The sequence below is a fragment of the Haematobia irritans genome, chromosome 3 (genome assembly GCF_050003625.1).
Source record: "Haematobia irritans isolate KBUSLIRL chromosome 3, ASM5000362v1, whole genome shotgun sequence".
Lineage (NCBI taxonomy): Eukaryota > Metazoa > Arthropoda > Insecta > Diptera > Muscidae > Haematobia > Haematobia irritans.
In genome coordinates, this window is record NC_134399.1 from 197,555,826 (window position 1) to 197,577,119 (window position 21,294).

The 21,294-nt window shown below is 31.5% G+C and overlaps 2 protein-coding genes across 3 annotated transcripts; one reads left to right on the forward strand and one right to left on the reverse strand.

Annotated features, from left to right (window-relative positions):
• Nucleotides 1-790: 790 nt before the first annotated feature.
• On the reverse strand, nucleotides 791-1,846 carry snf (U1 small nuclear ribonucleoprotein A snf). The gene is made up of 2 exons (XM_075301364.1): nucleotides 1,397-1,846; nucleotides 791-1,327 (listed from the first exon to the last, which is right to left on the reverse strand). The coding sequence occupies exons 1-2, from the start codon at nucleotides 1,747-1,749 to the stop codon at nucleotides 1,030-1,032; spliced, it is 651 nt and encodes a 216-aa protein (XP_075157479.1). The 5' UTR covers nucleotides 1,750-1,846; the 3' UTR covers nucleotides 791-1,029.
• Nucleotides 1,847-8,389: 6,543 nt separating this feature from the next.
• par-6 (partitioning defective protein 6) lies at nucleotides 8,390-18,518 on the forward strand. 2 transcript variants are annotated; one of them, XR_012720790.1, is made up of 4 exons: nucleotides 8,390-8,702; nucleotides 10,454-11,062; nucleotides 16,273-16,765; nucleotides 16,834-18,518. XR_012720790.1 is itself a non-coding variant. In XM_075301366.1 (3 exons), exons 1-3 carry the CDS (start codon nucleotides 8,637-8,639, stop codon nucleotides 16,618-16,620), a joined length of 1,023 nt encoding a protein of 340 aa, XP_075157481.1. In that variant the 5' UTR covers nucleotides 8,390-8,636; the 3' UTR covers nucleotides 16,621-18,518. The 2 variants fall into 2 exon arrangements, 1 of the variants encoding a protein (XP_075157481.1); XM_075301366.1 differs by having other exon boundaries at nucleotides 16,273-18,518.
• The last annotated feature ends 2,776 nt before the right edge of the window (nucleotides 18,519-21,294 follow it).

Sequence of the window (21,294 nt, forward strand, 5' to 3'; positions counted from 1 at the left end):
GAGTGAAATTTCACTCCAAATCACGCACATTTACGAAGTCAAATATTTATTCACGCACGCTCACGCACGATAAGTGTCGTAGCCACTCACAGTCACGCACATACACGAAATGAAAAGCAGTAATCAGTACTTTTACAGACTCACGCACGATTCACGACAATTCACGTGACTCAGTAAGAATTAAATATTGATTTTTTTCGTGTGCGTGATTTTGCAGAAATTTTATTCACGCACATTCACGAACCGATTTTATACTCACGCACGCTCTAAGTCTCAGTCTCGGTTATTTTTTTGTCAATGTTGCGGCCTGAAAAACACTACAGTTATCAGTTTAGAACCACCTGTAAAAATGTAATTTTTTTCATTTAAGAGACTGCGACTATAAAATATGGAAGAACTTGAAAATTGGTTGAACAACTATGGAGAGAAAATAGTCGTAATTGATTTTTATGCTTCCTGTTGTGGCTCATGCAAAATTGGTGCACCAATTTTGGAATAACTTTCAGATGTCTACTCAAATCAAACTATTGTATTGAAAACTGATGAGGATATAGCGGCAGAATTTAGTATTGCCCGTATGACAACATTTGTGTTTATGAAGAATAAATAGTCCCAAATATTATTATTGATGGTGATGTTGAGAAGCTTTATAAAACTATGGAAGATTATGCAAATGTAGATTCTCCGGGAAGTAATAAGTCCAAGATCTAAATGTATTGTTTCGAATGTTTCACCATACGGTACAAATTATGCCTGATGGTATCTCATATTCAATTAATAAATGATTGCATTTTCTCTATTTGACATTGTCTTGATTAAAGTTCATTTCATTTGTATATTTTCAATATATACATACATATTTCCAGAGCTTACAAAAAAAAAACTTGTTCTAAATTGTAAAAATACAGATTCCTTAGCCAGCAACTCCATAAGCAAAGCGTAAGTGTGGTAAATTTGTCTCCTGCTTTACTAACAGCTAAGCAGCACGGGGAATCGGAAAGTAATTATATGCAAATAAGCCTTATTAAACTATTTCTTAGCAAATGTTATCTTCATAGCATGGGACGGTGTAATCTTGAAGCCCTGCAGTGCTTCTTTAGCAGCATTACTCTGAAGCTCAGTGGCAAATTCCACAAAAGCAATATCATGACGATTGGGTACCAAACGGACTTCCTTAAATCCAGGAAATTGATTGAACAACATAGACAACATCATTTCGTTGGTTTCTTCGGGTAGATTTGTGAGGAAAAGAATTTGATTAGGTGGTTGTTCACTTTGTGTATTTGGATTAGAATTCTCAGCATTTGCAGTCTTTTTCTTTTTGTCCCTAGAGAGAGTTAAAAAATATATTAAATATTTAGCGACTTCCTTGTGGTATGATTAGTTTAATACTTACTTCTTATCTTCCACTGGTACCACTGGCTTAGGTGGTTTGGCTTTCTTTGGTCTCTCCTTAAATGTTCCCTTCATTTTTGCCACAACATCTGAATCTGATTTAGCGTAAGCTATACGCATGGGTTTATCGTAGAAAGGAAATCCTTGCATAGTCCGTAGGGCATTTGAAGCACTTGCTATTTCTTTAAATATAACAAAAGCCTGTCCACGCATTTTAAGGGTTTTCAATGCCACAATATCCAAAATTTGTCCGAATTGTGAGAAAATGGCGTACAGCGACTTTTTGAGCTCCTCCTTCTTAATTTTCTCATTGAGATTGTTTATGTATATTGTTTGATTGGGACGAACATCCATTGTTTCTATTTTGTAATATAATAATTTATCCCAGAAAATAAAGCAGTATTAAACACCGCATAAAGTGACGTTTGCCAATGCTTGCTTTGTTGATATGGTGTTGCCATATCGCTCTGGTAGAAAAAACATGTACAGTACACATTGAGATGCGTTTTCTACCCCCCTCACACGGACATGATTAAAAATGTACTCAATAAACATGCATTTGAAAACTGTTTACATTCAAATTATTTTCGCACATTTTTCAAAGGATTCAAAGCTTGTACTTTGTTTAGAAAATGTATGAAAACTAGTTGAAATTCAATGTTGAATAAAAGGACACAACACGTTGCGGCGACAAATCCGCCAGTATAAGGTCATGTTCGCATGTTGCGGGGACGTATTGGCATAAATAAAAAAACTTTGATTTTGTCCTGTTGCGTGGCACAATTCATTAGGTGTAAGGGGATGTTCGCCAAACATTAACAAAAACAAATTGATTTTCACAATAATAACAGACATTTCTGCAATGAAATTAATGATGGATTGCCAATTCTGGTTGGAAATTAAAGAAATATATTAATCTAAACGAGAATTGCGGCAAAAACGTAAAAAATCCACTTCCATTCAATGGACAACCAGGCGGGAAGTATTTTGAAATTCATCAAGTAATTTGTGTTTTATGCTATGTTCCCACCGACTCGTTTGAATTTGAATTTGAATTTATTGAATTTTCAAGTTTCACATACACCCAGAGAAATGGTTGGTTGCAATTCGATCATTACAATGACGAAATGATGTCAGTAACGTATTTTTTGTTACAAGAACAATGTTTTGATTATTTTCCCCATTATACATCTAACGCGACCATAAAAAAGTTCACAGGATCAAAACGAAATTCCCATAACCATTCAATTGGTTACAATAACCAATGACGATAAATTTGGTTTTATGCTGCATAAAATTGTTGAGCTAACTACCAGCATAGTGAGACCTACATCATGGGAATCAACAAATGGTTGGTACAACCAAAAATTGAGTATACCAATAGAATCTTAGTTCAATTATAGGACGGGCGTAAGGTAGTTGTTGCAACAAATAAATATTTATATCAACATCGACATGGTAAATGGTATGACGCTACAAAATTTGCAAAACGGGGAACAACATTTACTTGATAATAGTCTCCAATACATTGAATAAAGTTTATCCCATAGAAAAGAAGTTGCCTTCAGGTAAGTATCGCACCGATTTATAAAAAAGGAATATTACAAAATTTCCATAAAAATTGCAGGCTTCATACACCAACAAACGCAAATACTTTTTACGGCAAGCGAGCTTTTTTATTGTATTAAGCACACAGGACGAGCCTAAGTCTATCTGTATTTATTTTTAGAGGCCTAAGGAAGAAATTTCTGGCAAGTATATATTGAATTAGGTTCTGTAGTTTGACCACATAATTGCAGCCTAATAACCATCTGTCATTGGTATACAAACATTACCTATAAAAAAATTGTAAATTTTAATGTAAATTGATCTCACATATATGTAGATCAAAAGCCTCTGTTGTTAGCAACTTTTGTATTTATTTTCGTAGTTTATTATGATTGTAAATCTTGTAATAAATTAATAAAATCTCAATATAATCTGCCCTTTCATTTAATATTGGAATTTGGTTAGGATAATAATAAAGAAAATCGAGGGCGGTTGCACCAACAAACAAAACAATTAATTTGAGATTGCGACAACCAATGTAAAGTTGATCCAACATACTACCATGCAGTTACAATTGCCAAATGTTAGTTGTGCTGACAGATATCATTGATAGTTGATGGAACCACCTGCTTTCGGTTGGCAAATAATTCGGTTGAGGCAACGAATTTGTTTTCTGGGTGTACAACAAGATATTAATAATCTTATAATTACAGTATGTGAGTCAAGTTGAATGCTAGTTAACAAGGTGATAATAAACAAGGAATAAAAAATAAAAAATAATTCTAAAAATAATAATAACAGACAAAATAAATATTTAATTAAAATAAAACAATTGATACAAAAATTTATGGGCAAAAACCGAAAAAGTAAATAAATGAAAGTAAAAACAAAAAAAAAATAATATTTATAATAATAAAAACAAGAATTAAAAATTAAAAATAAAAATTAAATAAGAATAAATTTAAAAAAAACAAAGTTAAATTTAAAAACTCAAAAAAGACAATAAAAAGCTACGATAAGTTTGAAAAATAGTTAAAAATTGATTTTTTAAAGGTGTTAGCGTCGCCAATGAATTGGATTGATAGAGGTAATGAGTTCCAAAGACGGGTAGCAGTATTAAAGAAATGCCATTCAGACACTAAGAGTTGGTACTGTTGTGGTATAATCAACATTCTTCTGTTTGTTCTTCCGAATCGTAATTTGCTGTACAGATATATAGGCTCTTTTGTATAAACAATTTTGTGCAGGAGGATTAAAGTTCTTATTTTCAAGAGTTGGGAGAAGTCAACGCCATATAAGTTACTTTTGAAATTAGAACAGCTCTCAAAACGTTTGATTCCATAGACATATCTTATTATGGCACTAAATGCATTTTCAAGGCGACGTTTACTAACAGTATCAGTGTTGCAAAATAATTCACAGCCGTAGAGAAGAATTGGCATCAAGTAAGACTTTGCTAGAAGCATACGTATATATTGAGGTGTATAAAACTGAGTTTGACGAAGAGTGCGTAGCATACCAAATACTTTTCCAGCAATAGTACAAATATTGTCCTTCCACGTTAGTGACTCGTTGAAGATGACGCCCAGATTTTTGGAGTTCTTAACGCGTTCAATATATTCACCGTCAATTTTTACTCTCACACCGTCAGATACAACTTGGGTGCGGTTACACACAATCATCATTTTAGATTTCTTCGGATTAATATGGAGATTGTTTTCGTTCGCCCATACACTAATATTATAAAGATCCAGATTGAGTTTGTCAATTCCAGAGGTAAGCTCGTCTCTTTTACAACTTAGATAGACCTGCACGTCATCAGCATAAATGTGAAGCTTAGAATATTTCAAGCAGAGTGGTAGATCGTTTATGTACAGGCAGAAGAGAAGCGGCCCCAAAATGGATCCTTGAGGCACCCCCGAGCTAACTAGCAATGGTCTAGAAGTTAAATTATTTATATTAACTGATTGAGTACGTTTCCATAAATACGACCGAATTAAAGATAGAGCAGTAGGAGAAAAATTGAATTGGTGTTTTAGTTTTGAACACAGTATATCATGGTTTACGCAGTCAAAGGCTTTAGAGTGATCCAATAGTGTAAGACATGTAAATAGGCCATCATCCATCGCCGCTCGTACATCATCAGCCACATCAACAAGCGCAGTAATACAGCTATATTTTGCTCTGAATCCAGATTGCTTAGAGTACAACAAATTATGTCTTGAGATATAATCTGACATTTGCGAGTGTATTAGTTTTTCAAATGCCTTAGAAAGGTAGGGCAAAATAGAGATTGGGCGATATTCAGTTCCGTCTTTATTCTTCGGTATAGGCACGATTTTCGCATGCTTCCAACAATTTGGAAAAATGCTTGTTGTTATGATTTGATTGAAAATATCAGTAATAAATGGAAGTAGCAGTGGCAAACACATTTTTATAAATTTTGGTGGAATGCAATTCATACCCACAGCATTAGATTTTACAGATGAACAGCTGTTAAAAACATCAACTTGTCTAATGCACGCAAATTCGAAGTCGGAGTAGGATGGAAATATATGTGTATTGATTGTTCGACAGGTAATTGTAGGTGCAGTACGAATTGGTAAGCTTAAGAATTTTTCATTGAGTTCGTTGGGGTCTGCATTTATTTGTTGCTGTCTTACAGATCCAATCCCAATTTCGCGAATAGTTTTCCACTTTTTGCGAGAATCTATCGCCGACTCAAAACGTTTTTTAAAGTAATTATTTTTGGCTCTCTGAATAGATTTGTTTACTTCCGTTCTGAGTGAACGGAATTCCTCATGAAGTTGTGTCGTTTTAAATCTTTTCCAGCGTTTGTAAGTCATATCCCTTTGGTTAATTAATGCTTTGATAGTGGAATTGAACCAACATTTACGAGATTCACAAGAGCGAGAAATTTTAAGTGGCACTGAACGTTTCAACACTGACTCCAGATTATTGTTTAAGAACAAGAGTTTATCATCAGGGCTTTGCATAGAGTAAAGTTGATTCCAGTTTATTTTGAAGAACTCTCGTTGAAGATATTCATAGTTTGTTTTAGCGAAGTTGTAAAATTCAACAGACTGATATTTGGGTGATTCGGGTTTAACATCGTAAGTCAGAAATATCAAGTCGTGCTTTGAGAAGCAAGGTACCGAAATCTGATCGTACAATAGAGCTTTATTGACGTCATCAACTATGAAAATGCCGAGCAGACTACTACTATTAGAGGTGAAGTGCGTCGGGGTAGACATGTTAAGGTTATGTAATCCAATAGCACTAAACGAATCGATCAAAGTTGACTCTTTCAGGATATTAGAGTTTAGATCGCCAGCAATTATTACATCACTGTAGTCCACAACCATATGTTCCAATACATTCAAGAGATCAAAATAGGGAATAAGCTTATTAGGGCGGTATATGCAGCTAATGAGAAGTTTGTGCATGTTCATATTTAATTCGATAAAGATATATTCCAGTCTATCATTAGCTTCCGACTTCCTTACAATCTTGTATTTTAAATAGTTTTTAATATAAATGGCAACACCTCCCCCAAGAGATACTCTGTCATTTCTAATAATATTGTACCCAATCATTTCAACCAGTGCGTCCGGCGTGGAGTCGTTAAACCATGTCTCCGAGATACAAATAATATCAATTCCAGATTGCTCGAATATAAATCTGAATTCGTCTATTTTCCTCGTTAGGCTTTGAGCATTAATATGACAGACATTCAATCCCAATTTCTGTTTAGTCAGAACTCGCAGCATGCATTTAACCCCGTCATTAGAACTCAATCGACTCGTTTTCTCATTCGTTTTTCCAAAACATTTCACCGTTCACACCGGGTTGAGATGTTTTAGTTTGACAGTTAAGGTGGGTATTAAGTTCGAGTTTATCCGCTAAAACTTTATTTTTTCACGATTACTTTTCTTTAAAAATCCATTTTAAAGAATACATACATTGTGAACATTTGCTTTGGGCTTTTCCCCATCAAGTTATAATAAAATTTGCAACAAACATGTTTAATTTTATGCATTTTTCTTACTGATTTAGTTTTCACTTTAGCGATTTTAGCGGCTAAACTCGAACTTAATAATCACCTTTACCATGGAAACTAGAAATTCGCATTTATGCATAGTATACTAAGTATACTTGTATACAAAGTTCGTTTCTGCGAAAAACGAATATCTTCATCTATCTCCGTAAATAGGGTCTCAAATGCAGGGATGTTAAGTTATTTATGCGAAATAATATGCCTGCCTATTTTTTCGTGCGAAAAATCCAGGGTTGTTTAAATATATGTTTAAAAATGCGCAAAACAAGATTTCGCATTTATTCCGCGCTAACGTTTTTTATATGGAGTATAACAGTATTTCGTGCAAAAACGTGATCTTAATACTAGGCTTTACTCGAAATTCACATGTATGCAATCTATGTCCAAATAATTACCGCGAGCGCAAAGGGAAAACATTTTTTATGTTATTTTCACATGTCCATGTTCTTAAGTGTTTTGGTGAAAAATACGAACATAATACTCACCTTAAGTTGAGTACTATGTTCAGTTTTCAAGCTGAAAACCAGCTTGTTTTCACGGTTACTTTTTTTAATTAATTAATTTAGAAATATAAAATTATTTGCAATCAATTCCTTGGACTTTTTCAATCCATTATTTGGCAAGACTTGATCAAAATATAATCGTCTTCATAAATATATTTGTACTTTTAATTTAGTGTTTTGGTGGAAAAACCGAACATAGTACTCACCTTTATGGCTAAAACGACTCGTTTTGAAGTGCTTATAAAGGGAAAACATTTCAAACCCCAAAACATGCTTGGTGAGAACACCGTATTATTAAATGTGTATTACTTCAGGCATTATTGTTTTGCCATACATACCCAGATTTTTATTGTTTCCTTCCATTTTTATGTTTATGTTTTTTCGATTTAAATGTACTTTAAAACAAGTTTCCCGAATGGTCCAATTTTTGGCCAGCGTGTAGATTTTTCGATTCTAAACACAAAAAGTCATGACAGGTTTGGTACACAGCGCACGTAATTTACCTAAAAGTATTATATTTGTTATCCAAATAATTGGTAATTGAGTGTATATTTAGAATTCATATAAAAAAACTTTAGAATTCATATAAAAAACTTGAGCCTTTCTCATATAAGCAATATTGAACTCATATTAAAGCTAATTTCGAGTACATAGTAGAGAAAATTAAACAGAAAATACAACAAAATTATTTTTTGTTTTTCAAATTTGTGGTGATTGCTAGATTGTTCCCTGACATTCCCGACTGATTTCTTCTTTTGATCTGAGCGCCCCATATAAAATAGATTTTTATACAATTGTGAATTATTAATTTTCAATTGTGTATTATTTAATCGAACTTGGCATCTAGTAATCGGTAATCATTTAATTGCAATCGTTATCGATTTCCCATGTAATAGTGTGTGTCTGTGTCCGTGTTCCGTATTTTCTTCATTTCATTTTTATTATTTATAAATTCAATCCCAAATATATTTCAATCGACTTATAATTTTTAAATTCCAAAATATCCTCAATTAAAGTGCCTCAGAAACATCGTATTGGGTTCACCCGTGCAGTGAGGAGAAACTGTAAATGGTTTAACAACACAAAGAGGGAGGATAGTAACGAGAAAAATCCAGTGAATCTGTGAACAGAAAATGTCGAAAAATAAGTTCCACACATTACCAAATGTAGCAACAAATATAATTGAAGTGAAATCTAAGGTAATCAAATACAAGGAAGAAAATATGCGTTAGCACGTAATCTAATGATGGGTGGTGGCAGTTAGAAAATTAAGATTCATTTCATTTCATTATTATGGTGGCAAAAGAAAGTATACAAGAGATCTACGGTTAATGAGAATCATTTTTGTTTCTTGTCTTTCGACATTGAGAGTGAATCATAGTCTGAAAATTCGCTCTCCAGCCCAGTCTTTATGGATGTGGTATGTATTTACAACAACAACAAGGATCGTTTTGGATATATTTTGTTTCCGGACCCATGGCATTGGCATCTGAATCACACTTGTTGAATGCCTCCATACATTGATTGTTATTGATGTTTTTGGTTTTGTTCCTCATACCACACCATAGTGTAGTGGATGGATGGTTGGATTTGAATAGAGGCATTTGTGTGAATGGCCATAGCTGTTTTGAACAAATTTTGGAGTTAAACTATATACCTATATATTTGTAACCATATTCCCAAATGGGCTATTCATATTAGGTGTATAATTGAGAGGATTAAGCGTATGCTGGAAAATTCGTGAAGATGTCGTGGCATCTATAGTTTGGACATACAAAGTACCAAATTTGGGGATAAGTTTATATGGTGGGGCTTTATATTAATATGAACCGATATGGACCAATATTTTCAGGAATGTTAGAAGGCATATGCGAACATCACGTGCCAAATTTGCAACGGATCGGATGAAATTTGCTCCTCCGAAAGAAGATCCAGAAGTCAAATCTGGGGTTCGGTTTATATGGGCCTATATATAATTATGGAACGATGTGGACCAATTTTTGCAAGGGAATATAATAACATCGCGTTCTTAAAATCTTATCTAACACAAATAGTGGCCGCTTTGCGAAAATTGTTTTGCATTTGCACGTACCTATATCGAATGGTGGTAGTTTCATTTTGGAACCAAAATTGGTAGAATTTTACCAAAAATGGTAGATTGGTAGAATTCTTGGTGTTTTGGCAGATTTTGCAAAATATTTCACTCCAACTAAGAGGTACTTCACAAACTTTTATATAAATAATTTTCTAAAGAAATAAAATTTTGCCAAAATTTTCTACAGAAATAAAATTTTGACAAAATTTTCTATAGAAATAAAATTTTGACAAAATTTTCTATAGAAATACAATTTTGACAATATTTTCTTTAGAAGTAAAATGTTGACAAAATTTTTTATAGAAATAAAATTTTGACAAAATTTTCTATAGAAATTAAATTTTGACAAAACTTTCTATAGAAGTAAAATTTTGACAAAATTTTCTATAGAAATAATATTTTGACAAAATTTTCTAAAGATATACAATTTTGACAAGATTTACTAAAGATATAAAATTTTCTATAGAAATAAAATGATGACACAATTTTCTATAGAAATAAAATTTTCACAAAATTTTCTATAAAACTAATATGTCGACAAAATTTTTTATAGAAATAAAATTTGGAAAAAAATGTTCTATAGAAATACAATTTGGAAAAAATGTTCTATAGAAATAAAATGTTGATACAATTTTCTATAGACTAAAATGTTGGCAACATTTTCTATAGAAATAAAATTCTGACAAAAATTTCTATAGAATAAAATGTTGACAATATTTTTTTATATTTCTTCACCGAATGAAAACCAAAAATTATGTTAAAAATTTGATTGTGTCACCAACATTTGTACAATTGTTTATTAAAAGAAAAAAACAAAAGTAATTTTATTTACCTTTATTACCATTTATATTACAGTTTGATGCGGAATTTCGTCGATTCGGACTAAAACGAAACGATGAGCCAGCCAGTTTTGAAAATTTTAACAATCTCGTCCGTCAATTACATGGCTTAGCCAATATATCATTCGTTATACGATACATCGATCCACGAGATGAAGAACTACTGCCTATTAATAATGACGATAATTTTGGACGTGCCTTGAAAACAGCTCAACCACTTCTTCGCATAATCGTTCAACGTGAAGCAGATTTAGAATCTGTTAGTTTTAGGCCACCAAGAAGTCTCATTGGTCTATTTGGTCCGACAAGTGCAAAACCAAGGGGACCCCCCATTTCATTACCGCATGATTTTCGTCAAGTGTCAGCCATCATAGATGTGGACACTGTACCAGAAACACATCGAAGGGTGCGTTTGCTAAAGCATGGAAGTGAGAAACCTTTAGGATTTTATATTCGTGATGGTACATCGGTACGTGTTACACCCAATGGTCTTGAAAAACAACCGGGTATATTTATATCACGTCTCGTACCGGGTGGTTTGGCCGAAAGCACTGGATTATTGGCAGTTAACGATGAGGTTATTGAAGTCAATGGTATTGAGGTGGCTGGAAAAACATTAGATCAGGTGAGTTAGTAATTGAATTAATGTTTTTGTTAGCTGTAAATGGTATGTACGATGGGAATGCATTCCATTCCTATGAATATGATTTTATTTTTATATCGGAATAACTTTTTCTGGAAGTATGATAACCACAACCATACACCCATTCAAAATACTTAATCGCTATTATTAGAAGACGAGTCAATTCAACGAGACAATAATAAATATTTCTGGTTCAATTTGTTTTTTGTATTATGATTTTTTCTTCGCTGCTATAAAATCTTTAATTTTAGAACTCGACAAATATATCGAAGTTCAAGTTCAAGGAAATTGGATACATCAGGAGTTGAAGCTGAGAGACGTTGAGAGCACGTTTGCCACAGTTGGTAGAATTCTACCAAAATGGTGGATTGTTTACTGTTTAGTAGATTGGTAGAATTCATGATGCTTTGGTAGATTTTGCCGAATATTCCTCTCCAAACAGATGTACTTCACAAATTGCTTCTAGAAATAAAATTTTGACAAAATATTCTATAGAAATAAAATTTTGACAAATTTTTCTATAAAAATAGAATTTTGAAAAAAATTTCTATAAAAATAAAATTTTGACACAATTGTCTATAAAAATAAAATTTTGACAAAATTTTCTATAGAAATAAAATGTTCACAAAATTTTCTATAGAAATAAAATTTTGACAATATTTTCTATAGAAATATAATTTTGACAAAATTTTCTATAGAAATAAAATTTTGACAAAATTTTCTATAGAAATTATTTTGTTATTTCCCAGCAAAAACTAGGTAACCACATCTCATTACAATTGACATTACCAGGAGTAAAGCTGTCATTACACGTTGCATTACATTGCGGCGAGTTATAATGACTAACTTGTAATTTTGTATTTTATGCAGTTGTAGTTAACGAATTAATAAAATAGAATAAATGATGGTACCATTAGGTATAATAATTCACATAATAACTTACATAAAAAAATCAAAAAGAATATGTAATGTAACGGTAATTCTGAAAAATTTTCCGTTAAGAAATTTTTATCACAAATATTTAATAATAATTGTGTTTAATGACATTGTCATATTATGTTTTAAATAGATGCTTTCTTATACCTCATTGACATTACACTTCCAAAATGCGCTTAAACTAAATTTCAAATGCCATTTGCCTTATAAAAAAAAGACTTAAAATCCACTTTTAGTTGATTTTGAACCTTATGTGAAATGGCTATTGGATATATTATAACGTAATTCACGAATCCAACTCCCTTAAACAACCTACATTTATTTCTATTTTAAGTGTGAAATTAATTTGCGTGTAATCTTATTTAGATTATTTGTTTATTTATACAATATTCGTTTTTATTCAAGTAGTTCTCCTATTACAGCATCACTCGCCATAATATGATAATGTCATTAAACACAATTATTATGAAATATTTGTGATAAAAATTTCTTAACGGAAAATTTTTCAGAATTACCGTTACATTACATATTATTTTTGATTTTTTATGTAAGTGCTAGATTATGTGTATAATTATACCTAGTGGTACCATCATTTATTCTATTTTATTAATTCGTTAACTACAACTGCCTAAAAATTTGAGAATAACAATTCGAAAATTACCGAGAAGTATTTATTTTTGTCATTACAAGTTAGTCATTATAACTCGCCGCAATGTAATGCAACGTGTAATGACAGCTTTACTCCTGGTAATGTCAATTGTAATGAGATGTGGTTACCTAGTTTTTGCTGGGTACCTACAAGATTACCGGGTAATGAGAGTTTTTGCTGGGTTATTATGACAAACGTTTGTTTAGCAAACCATTGTCATCACTTGATATCTCATTTCTTTCTTTACACTGTAGAAATACAATTAAAAAAAATATGAACTTTGGAAAATTTTTGTAAATAAAGAAAACTTACATACATACATATAGAAATTAAATTTTGACAAAATTTTTTATAAAAATACAATTTTGACAAAATTTTCTATAGAAATACAATTTTCACAAAATTGTCTATAGAAATAAAATTTTGACAAAATTTTCTATAGAAATAAAATTGTGACAAAATTTTCTATAGAAATAAAATTTTGACAAAATTTTCTATAGAAATAAAATTTTGACAAAATCTTCTATAGAAATAAAATTTTGACAAAATCTTCTATAGCAATAAAATTTTGACAAAATTTTCTATAAAAATAAAATTTTGACAAAATTTTCTATAAAAGTAAACTTTTCACAAAATTTTCTATAGAAATAAAATTTTGACAAAATTTTCTATAAAAATAAAATTTTGACAAAATTTTCTATAAAAATAAACTTTTCACAAAATTTTCTATAGAAATAAAATTTTCACAAAATTTTCTATAGAAATAAAATTTTCACAAAATTGTCTATAGAAATGAAATTTTCATAAAATTTTCTATAGAAATGAAATTTTCATAAAATTTTCTATAAAAATAATATTTTGACAATATTTTTTATAGAAATAAAAATTTCACAAAATTTTCTATAGAAATAAAATTTTGAAAAGTGAAAAGTTGCTCGGAAGATGAAAGGTTTTTTGTATCGCATCGTTACTGGCGATGGAAAGTGGACTACGACAACCCCAAGCAAACAAAAAAGTGCTATGTATCCGGTCAAGACTCAACATCGGAGGAAGTGAAACAATACCAGGAAATTTGTACCGAACTCAATTTTTGGGTTTGAACCCAACATTGCGTGATAACTGGCTACAATCTTTGGAAAGGTACGACTAGGTGATTTTAAGGGCACGAAGCGCATTGCCAAAACCCGTATAAAATTATGTGGAAACAATCAAATGGGAAGTCCTAGATCACACACCGCGGAGCCATCGTGGTGCAATGGTTAGCATGCCCGCCTTGCATACACAAGGTCGTGGGTTCGATTCCTGCTTCGACCGAACACCAAAAAGTTTTTCAGCGGTGGATTATCCCACCAAGTTCACCAATGTGGTATCACAATGGACTGAATAGTCTAAGTGAGTCTGATACATCGGCTTGCCACCTAACCTAACCTAGATCACCAGTCGTATAGCCCAAACATTATACCTTTTGATTATGACTTCTTTCGATCGATGGCGTATGAGTCGCTGATAGGGTTTTTCATTATGAAAAAACCAAAAATAGAGAGCGATTCGTAGGTTGAATCGAAAGACGAGCCGTTTTTCATCGCGGAAAGATGATAAACATAGTGTCTAATGATGCATAATACTTCGATTGGTTAGTCTGTTGAAAAATCCCGCATTTTTAATTTGCGCTCCCAACATTATTTTTAATTTGGTTACGACTATTTTCATGTAGCTTCGTTAAGCTTTAACTGCCAGTTAACAGAAAGTAAATTGCAAATATCATATCTCCAGATAACTTTAACTGAAAACAAATACATACGGCCGTAAGTTCGGCCAGGCCGAATCTTATGTACCCTTTACCATGGATTGCGTAGAAACTTCTACGAAAGACTGTCATCGACAATCGAATTACTTGGGTTGTGGTATCTTAAAACTTTTTAACATCGTTTTCTAAATTGTGAGTTAGTGCATACGTGGTATGTATTAGACTATACGTAGAGAGCCAGAATTGAAATATGGGGGCTATATACAATTATGAACTTGACATGGACCAATTTTTGTGCGATTGGGGATCGATTTATCTGATGGCTATATATAACTACAGACCGATATGGACATAGTTAGGCATGGTTGTTAACAGCCATATACTAGCACAATGTACCAAATTTCAACTGACTCGTATGAAATTTGTTCTTCGAAGAGGCTCCAAAACCAAATCTCGGGATCGGTTTATATGGGGGCTATATATGATTATGGACTGATATGGACCACTTTTGGCATAATTGTTAAATATCATATACTACCACCACGTACCAAATTTCAACCAGATCGGATGAATTTTGCTTCTCCAAAAGGCACCGGAGGTCAAATGTACGGATCGGTTTATATGGGGGCTATATATAATTATGGACTGATATGAACCAATTCCTGCATTGTTGTTGGATACCATATACTAACTTCAGGTACCAAATTTCAACCAAGTCGGATGAATTTTGCTCTTCCAAGAGGATCTGGAGGTCAAATCTGGGGATCGGTTTATATAGGGCTTATATATAATTATGGACCGATTTCGACCAATTTTTGCATGGGTGTTTGAGGCCATATATTAACACCTCGCACCAAATTTCAACTGAATCAGATGAATTTTAGTCTTCCAAGAGGTTCCGGAGGTCAAATCTGGTGATCGGTTTATATGGGGGCTATATATAATTATGGACCGATGTGGACCAATTTTTGCATGGTCATTAGAGACCATGTATTAACACCATGTACCAAATTTCAGCCGAATCGGATGAAATTTGCTTCTCTTAGAGGCTCCCCAAGCCAAATCCGGGGGATCGGTTTATATGGGGGCTACATATAATTATGGACCGATTTGGACCAATTTTTGCATGGTTGTTAGAGACCATATACTAACACCATGTACCAAATTTCAGCCGGATCGGATGAAATTTGCTTCTCTTAGAGGATTCGTAAGCCAAATATGGGCGTCCGTTTATATGGGGGCTATACGTAAAAGTGGACCGATATGGCCCATTTGCAATACCATCCGACCTACATCAATAACAACTACTTGTGCAAATTTTAAAGTCGATAGCTTGTTTCGTTCGGAAGTTAGCGTGATTTCAACAGACGGACGGATGGACGGACATGCTCAGATCGACTCAGACTTTCACCACGACCCAGAATATATATACTTTATGGGGTCTTAGAGCAATATCTCGATGTGTTACAAACGGAATGACAAAGTTAATATATCCCCATCCTATGGTGGAGGGTATAAAAAAAAATTCAATAGATGAGTTTCTAACTGGCATATAGAATATGACAGATATGTACGGAGAACGTTTTAAAATTTGTTTAGCTAAAGCATCACTAACGGAGATAGATTCTAGAATTTCGTTATATATGTTTCACAATGTCATCTTATATCCAGGATTCGATCCGCGATCCAATTCTGAAAAATGCTTGATGGCAATATCATTCTAAAAACTGAAATGTCGTGTATAAGTATACGATTATCGAATTCAGTTTCGGTTTCTATATGTAATTATGTCCGTAGACGATTAATACATTACCGTTGATCGAACTAAAATAAATGGAATTTTTCTTTGATTCATTACAGGTAACCGATATGATGGTCGCGAATAGTTCAAATCTAATCATCACTTTTAAACCGGCCAATCAAAGGACATTGACATCTCCTAGGCGTGGTTCCTTCTCGCGAACTAGTCAATTATCAAGCGGTTCCCATCATACCAATCACACAAATACATCCGATGAACAGGAACAAGATGATCAAGATGAGATTGTAGACTTAACGGGCTTAACGCTTGATGACAATGCCGGTGGGGGCATCGGCGGCGGCCTACAACAGCAACAACATCATCCACATCAACTAACGACTGGTGGCATTGTAGGAGGTAACGGTGCACCAATTGTTGAGTCCAGAGATGGGGTTTTACATCTCTGAGTCTATATAATTTTAACGTTAACTATATAAATATATGGGAACTTAAGTTTTACAAAATCTACAGATTGACGTATCTCTAAATACTACCACCACCACCACCACAACAACCACCATTGCAAGTACTATTACAACTACTGTTGCTATTGTAAGAGAAAAGTTTTTTGCTTATTACGATTATGTTATCACAATTGTTGTATATTTCCGTCCGTTTAGGGAAAGCGTATTTTTTGTGGAGGTAAAAATCACAATATGGCCGATACTTAACTATCAAATCCGATCCACTCTAAATACAAAAAAACACACACGACTAATTCATAGACTTGACAATCGTATTGTTATGGCCTTAACATATATATATATTGATATTTTAATGAAAACATATCTCCTATTCTCTATTCTAAGAGGGAAAAAAATGTTGCAAATTTTTTGGCTTTAAATAAACAAACTAATGATGATGATGATGAAAAAGAAGAAGATTCAAGAAAACAAATTCCATTTCAAAATCGAAATTATTTACCATTTTCCCTGTTGTATACCCAATTATTTAATTGACTGACCTACAAGCCTCAAACTTTCTTCCCCGTCCTTTGTTGGGAAAAAACAACATTCCATTCCACTATGTATACATACATATAAAATAAATTAATTTTTTTTTTGCTTTATTCGTACGTCATTTGTAAGATCGATCAACTGTCACACACAATCGGTATTTGTTTGTATTTAATTATACATATGCGCATACACACATATATATTATATTATACTTTTTAACTATTATATTATTATTATTATTATTATACATATTTAACACTATAGTTTTTAAAAGTCTTTTTCGATTACGTATATTAACGATTTAGCAAGACCGTTTATTATTACTATTTTTTCAAATCTGTTTTAATTTAAAAGAAAACAAAATCCAATAATACCCAAGAACATTCCATTGTTTTTCTAACACCACCACCATAATAGTAAAAGAGATAATATAGCAGGTGATAATACTGACAATTAACATCCAATATCTAGTTAGCAAGTCCAATGCACTTGAAGCATTATGGCACATTGACTTTCGTAAATTAAGAAAAACATCAAGTATTAGAATGAAACCCCCTTTTAACTATTTAAGTAGAACTATATTGAAAACACAAATAACATTATAGCGGAGAGTTATATAGAGAGTAAATCAAGATAAAGAAATAGCGGTCTTGCTTCAACAATGTCCTAATTTAAAATTTATAAAAAACCAAAATAATCAAAGAAAATATTAAAATAAGCTTAAGAAGCATTTGTGAACAGAAGTTTCGTAGTGTTGCGGATTTTCACAGACAATAAGAAATATTTTACATTAAATAAAAGTTTTACAAAGCTAAGGCTATCTTTGGGTTTTACCATGATAATCGACATAAAAAATTTTAAGCTTGCAACCATAATCAAATATTTCCTTTATTTAAAATTATGCAACAAATATTTTAATACACTCGAAAATTTATTAGTATTATTTAACCGCAAAAATTTTTGCTAAAGCAGCAGTTTTTGTTTGCTGAAAAAGGGAAAGCAGACTATGTAGTTGATTTAACCTTCTAATGCCCCAATTTTGTTGCTAGCTGATTAAATATTCAATGTTAACGACACAAACGCATTAAAACTGAACAAGAAAAATGTATACGGTAAAATTCAGTATATGCTGCAAAGCCTCTTGAACAGTTTTAACTAAGTTTTCTTTTTATTTTATCCATTTTTGTTGTCTTAAGGTGTGTTTTACTAAAAGACATCAGTTAGTTGAAACAGCAAACCTTTTTCTTTGCTGTAATAGCAAACAAATACTGTTGAATTAGTAAATGCGTCTGCCAAAAGTTTTTGACAAACAACGTTGCTGAAATAGCAAAGTGCATTAGTTAAAATAGATGAACTGTTTTCTGCTATAACAATGGTGATCGGATCAGCACAAAATTTCATGAAATTAATCATTTTTCAGTCAGCAGTTTCCAATCGTTTTGTCTGTTGAAAAACAGCAGTCATATTAACATAAGTCCTTTCTTTGAGTGTAGGTAGAGCACCTAATTTTACAAAATTTTCAAAAAATTAAAAAAAAAATTGTACAGGTTCTTTGCAAAGAGTAGAAAATACATCTATATTTACGGTAATGAATAGTTTGGGGCCTCCATATAACTTAATTCCAATAGTACACAGAAAATTTTTCCAAATAGAGTCTCAATTGAGTTTTAAAAAATATTCAATTTATTATTTTTTTAATTTAAAACAAAAATCAATCACAAAAATTAATAGTATTGCTTAATTTAATTAATTTCTTAATTGGATCAATTTATTTTTTAATTGATACTATCATTTCTATGATTGAAGACATTTCAATTAAAAAATTAATTGGATCAATTAATTTCGTGATTGAAGCAGAATTTTTTTTTGTGCACTTAGAATGAAAAATTCAAATTTTCAAATTAAAAAAGTAAAAGTCAACCTTCAGTTTATTCAAAAGTTAACCGTCTATGGGTTTTGGCCTAGAGCTAATCGGAGTCCTCCACTTTGATCGTCAAGAATCCATTTTTATTTTTTTTTTTTTGCAAAAAGTCAATGTGAGCCTATATTTCTTGACTCTATTCGAATTGTTTTTAATCCATTTAGTGTAAGGAAAAATACCGAAACTCATTTGTTCAATTCCAGGTATTGACAAAATATTAAACCACACAGAAAAAATTTCACGAAAATTTTTCCAATTAAAATTTAATTGGGTTTTAAAAAATATTCAATTAAAAATTTAATCGATTCAATAAATTTTTTAATTGAAACAAAAATCAATCACAAAAATTAATAGTATCAATTAATTTTTTAATTGATATTATCATTTCTGTGATTGAAGACATTTCAATTAAACAATTAATTGGATCAATTAATTTCGTGATTGAATCAAAAAAAAAATTTTGTGTGCACTCTGAAGTTGTGGCGACATTTCTCAATATTACAATTTTATATAAAAAAATACCGTACACATAAACAATTTTTTTTTGATTCAATCACGAAATTAATTGATCCAATTAATTGTTTAATTGAAATGTCTTCAATCACAGAAATGATAGTATCAATTAAAAAATGAATAGAAAGTCAATTAAAAATTAATCGATCCAATTAAAAAATTAATTGATACTATTAATTTTTGTGATTGATTTTTGTTGGAATTAAAAAATTTGTTGAATCGGTTAAATTTTTAATTGACTATTTTTTAAAACTCAATTAAAATTTTAATTGGAAAAATGTTCGTGAAATTTTTTTCTGTATAAAGAGTCAAAACCTGGTGCACCTTTTCTAAAAAACGTTTTACAAGGTTATGATATTGAAAACATTCGCAAGATTACTGCTTTTTTCGGGCTATAATTGAACTAGGTCATTGTCGGACTATGTCTTATTAATTTTAGATCAGCTTCCGTTTATCACACACACAATTTTTTTTGTCTAATCTAATCACGAAATTAATTGATCCAATTAATTTTTTAATTGATATGTCTTCAATCACAGAAATTATAGTATCAATTAAAAAATTAATTGATCCAATTAAAAAAATTAATTGATACTGTTAATTTTTGTGATTGATTTTTGTTGCAATTAAAAAATTGGTTGAATCAATTAAATTTTTAATTGAATATTTCTTAAAACTCAATTAAGACTTAAGTTAAAGGTTAGGTTAAAGTGGCAGCCCGATTAAGATTCAGGCTCACTTAGACTATTCAGTCCATTGATAAGTGATAAGACTTTAATTGGAAAATTTTTCGTGTCAATGATCCGATTTATTTTGTCCGGAAGTTGAAATTTTAAAAATAAAAAAAAACATAATCTTTATTCCGCCTGTGGATATGAATCACAAGCCTAGCAATATCTGTAAAATAATTCTTAAAATTAATTCTGAGTGATATGTTTTGTGGAAAATGTCTGTCCAAAAACTTTGATCATTACCGATGATATAATTAAAAAAAAAAAAAACACACACACATGTTGGATATACTACTACCCAGTAAAATAGATCCTCAACTTGTGATCCAAATATTGCAGCCAATTAAATCTAATCCATAAATGACATTTTATGTGTTTGTGGTATGAACGTAAAATACCATCGAAAAGTTCTTCATTATTATTAGGACATAGGTTCGAAATCCTTAGTGGTAGATTTTTGTATTGCATTATGGCTTAAAACATTTTAATTTTATTTATAAAAAATTTTAAATTATGACATTTTTGAAGCAAGCGATGAAGTTATGCTTAGAAATAATTCATATGAAATATGGTTTGTTAGCATAGACTCTTATTACTCCCCTCTCACTTCCCATCAATCGTTTTGTGTGTTAATTTTGTTTTAAACATTTTTGGTATCTCTGTGTCTTGATTAAATCATTGTCGTTCAATATATTCCTTCCCACCATCAATCCATCCGTTGGATTAAATGACTTTTAACTCTTAGTAGTTTTATTCCAACCCTTATTGTAATTTGATAAAAAATCGTTAAATAATCAAATATTTTCCATTTATATGTATTTAATATGTTTCGTCTTCGTTTTATATTTATTTATATGATATATTCGATATTTTTATAAAAAAAAATATGTTTTACAATTACATATTTTAAATGTTTTAATGCATTCCAAAAACACACATACACACCCACACATGTTT

Excerpts from the sequence above, each read along its gene's own strand:
- par-6 (XM_075301366.1), top strand. The coding sequence starts at position 8,637 with ATGTCGAAAAATAAGTTCCACACATTACCAAATGTAGCAACAAATATA. Across the intron at positions 8,703-10,453 it reads TAATTGAAGTGAAATCTAAG|TTTGATGCGGAATTTCGTCG; the intron begins GTAATCAAATAC and ends TTTATATTACAG. Across the intron at positions 11,063-16,272 it reads CTGGAAAAACATTAGATCAG|GTAACCGATATGATGGTCGC; the intron begins GTGAGTTAGTAA and ends GATTCATTACAG.
- snf (XM_075301364.1), bottom strand. The coding sequence starts at position 1,749 with ATGGATGTTCGTCCCAATCAAACAATATACATAAACAATCTCAATGAG. Across the intron at positions 1,328-1,396 it reads GTACCAGTGGAAGATAAGAA|GGACAAAAAGAAAAAGACTG; the intron begins GTAAGTATTAAA and ends AACTCTCTCTAG.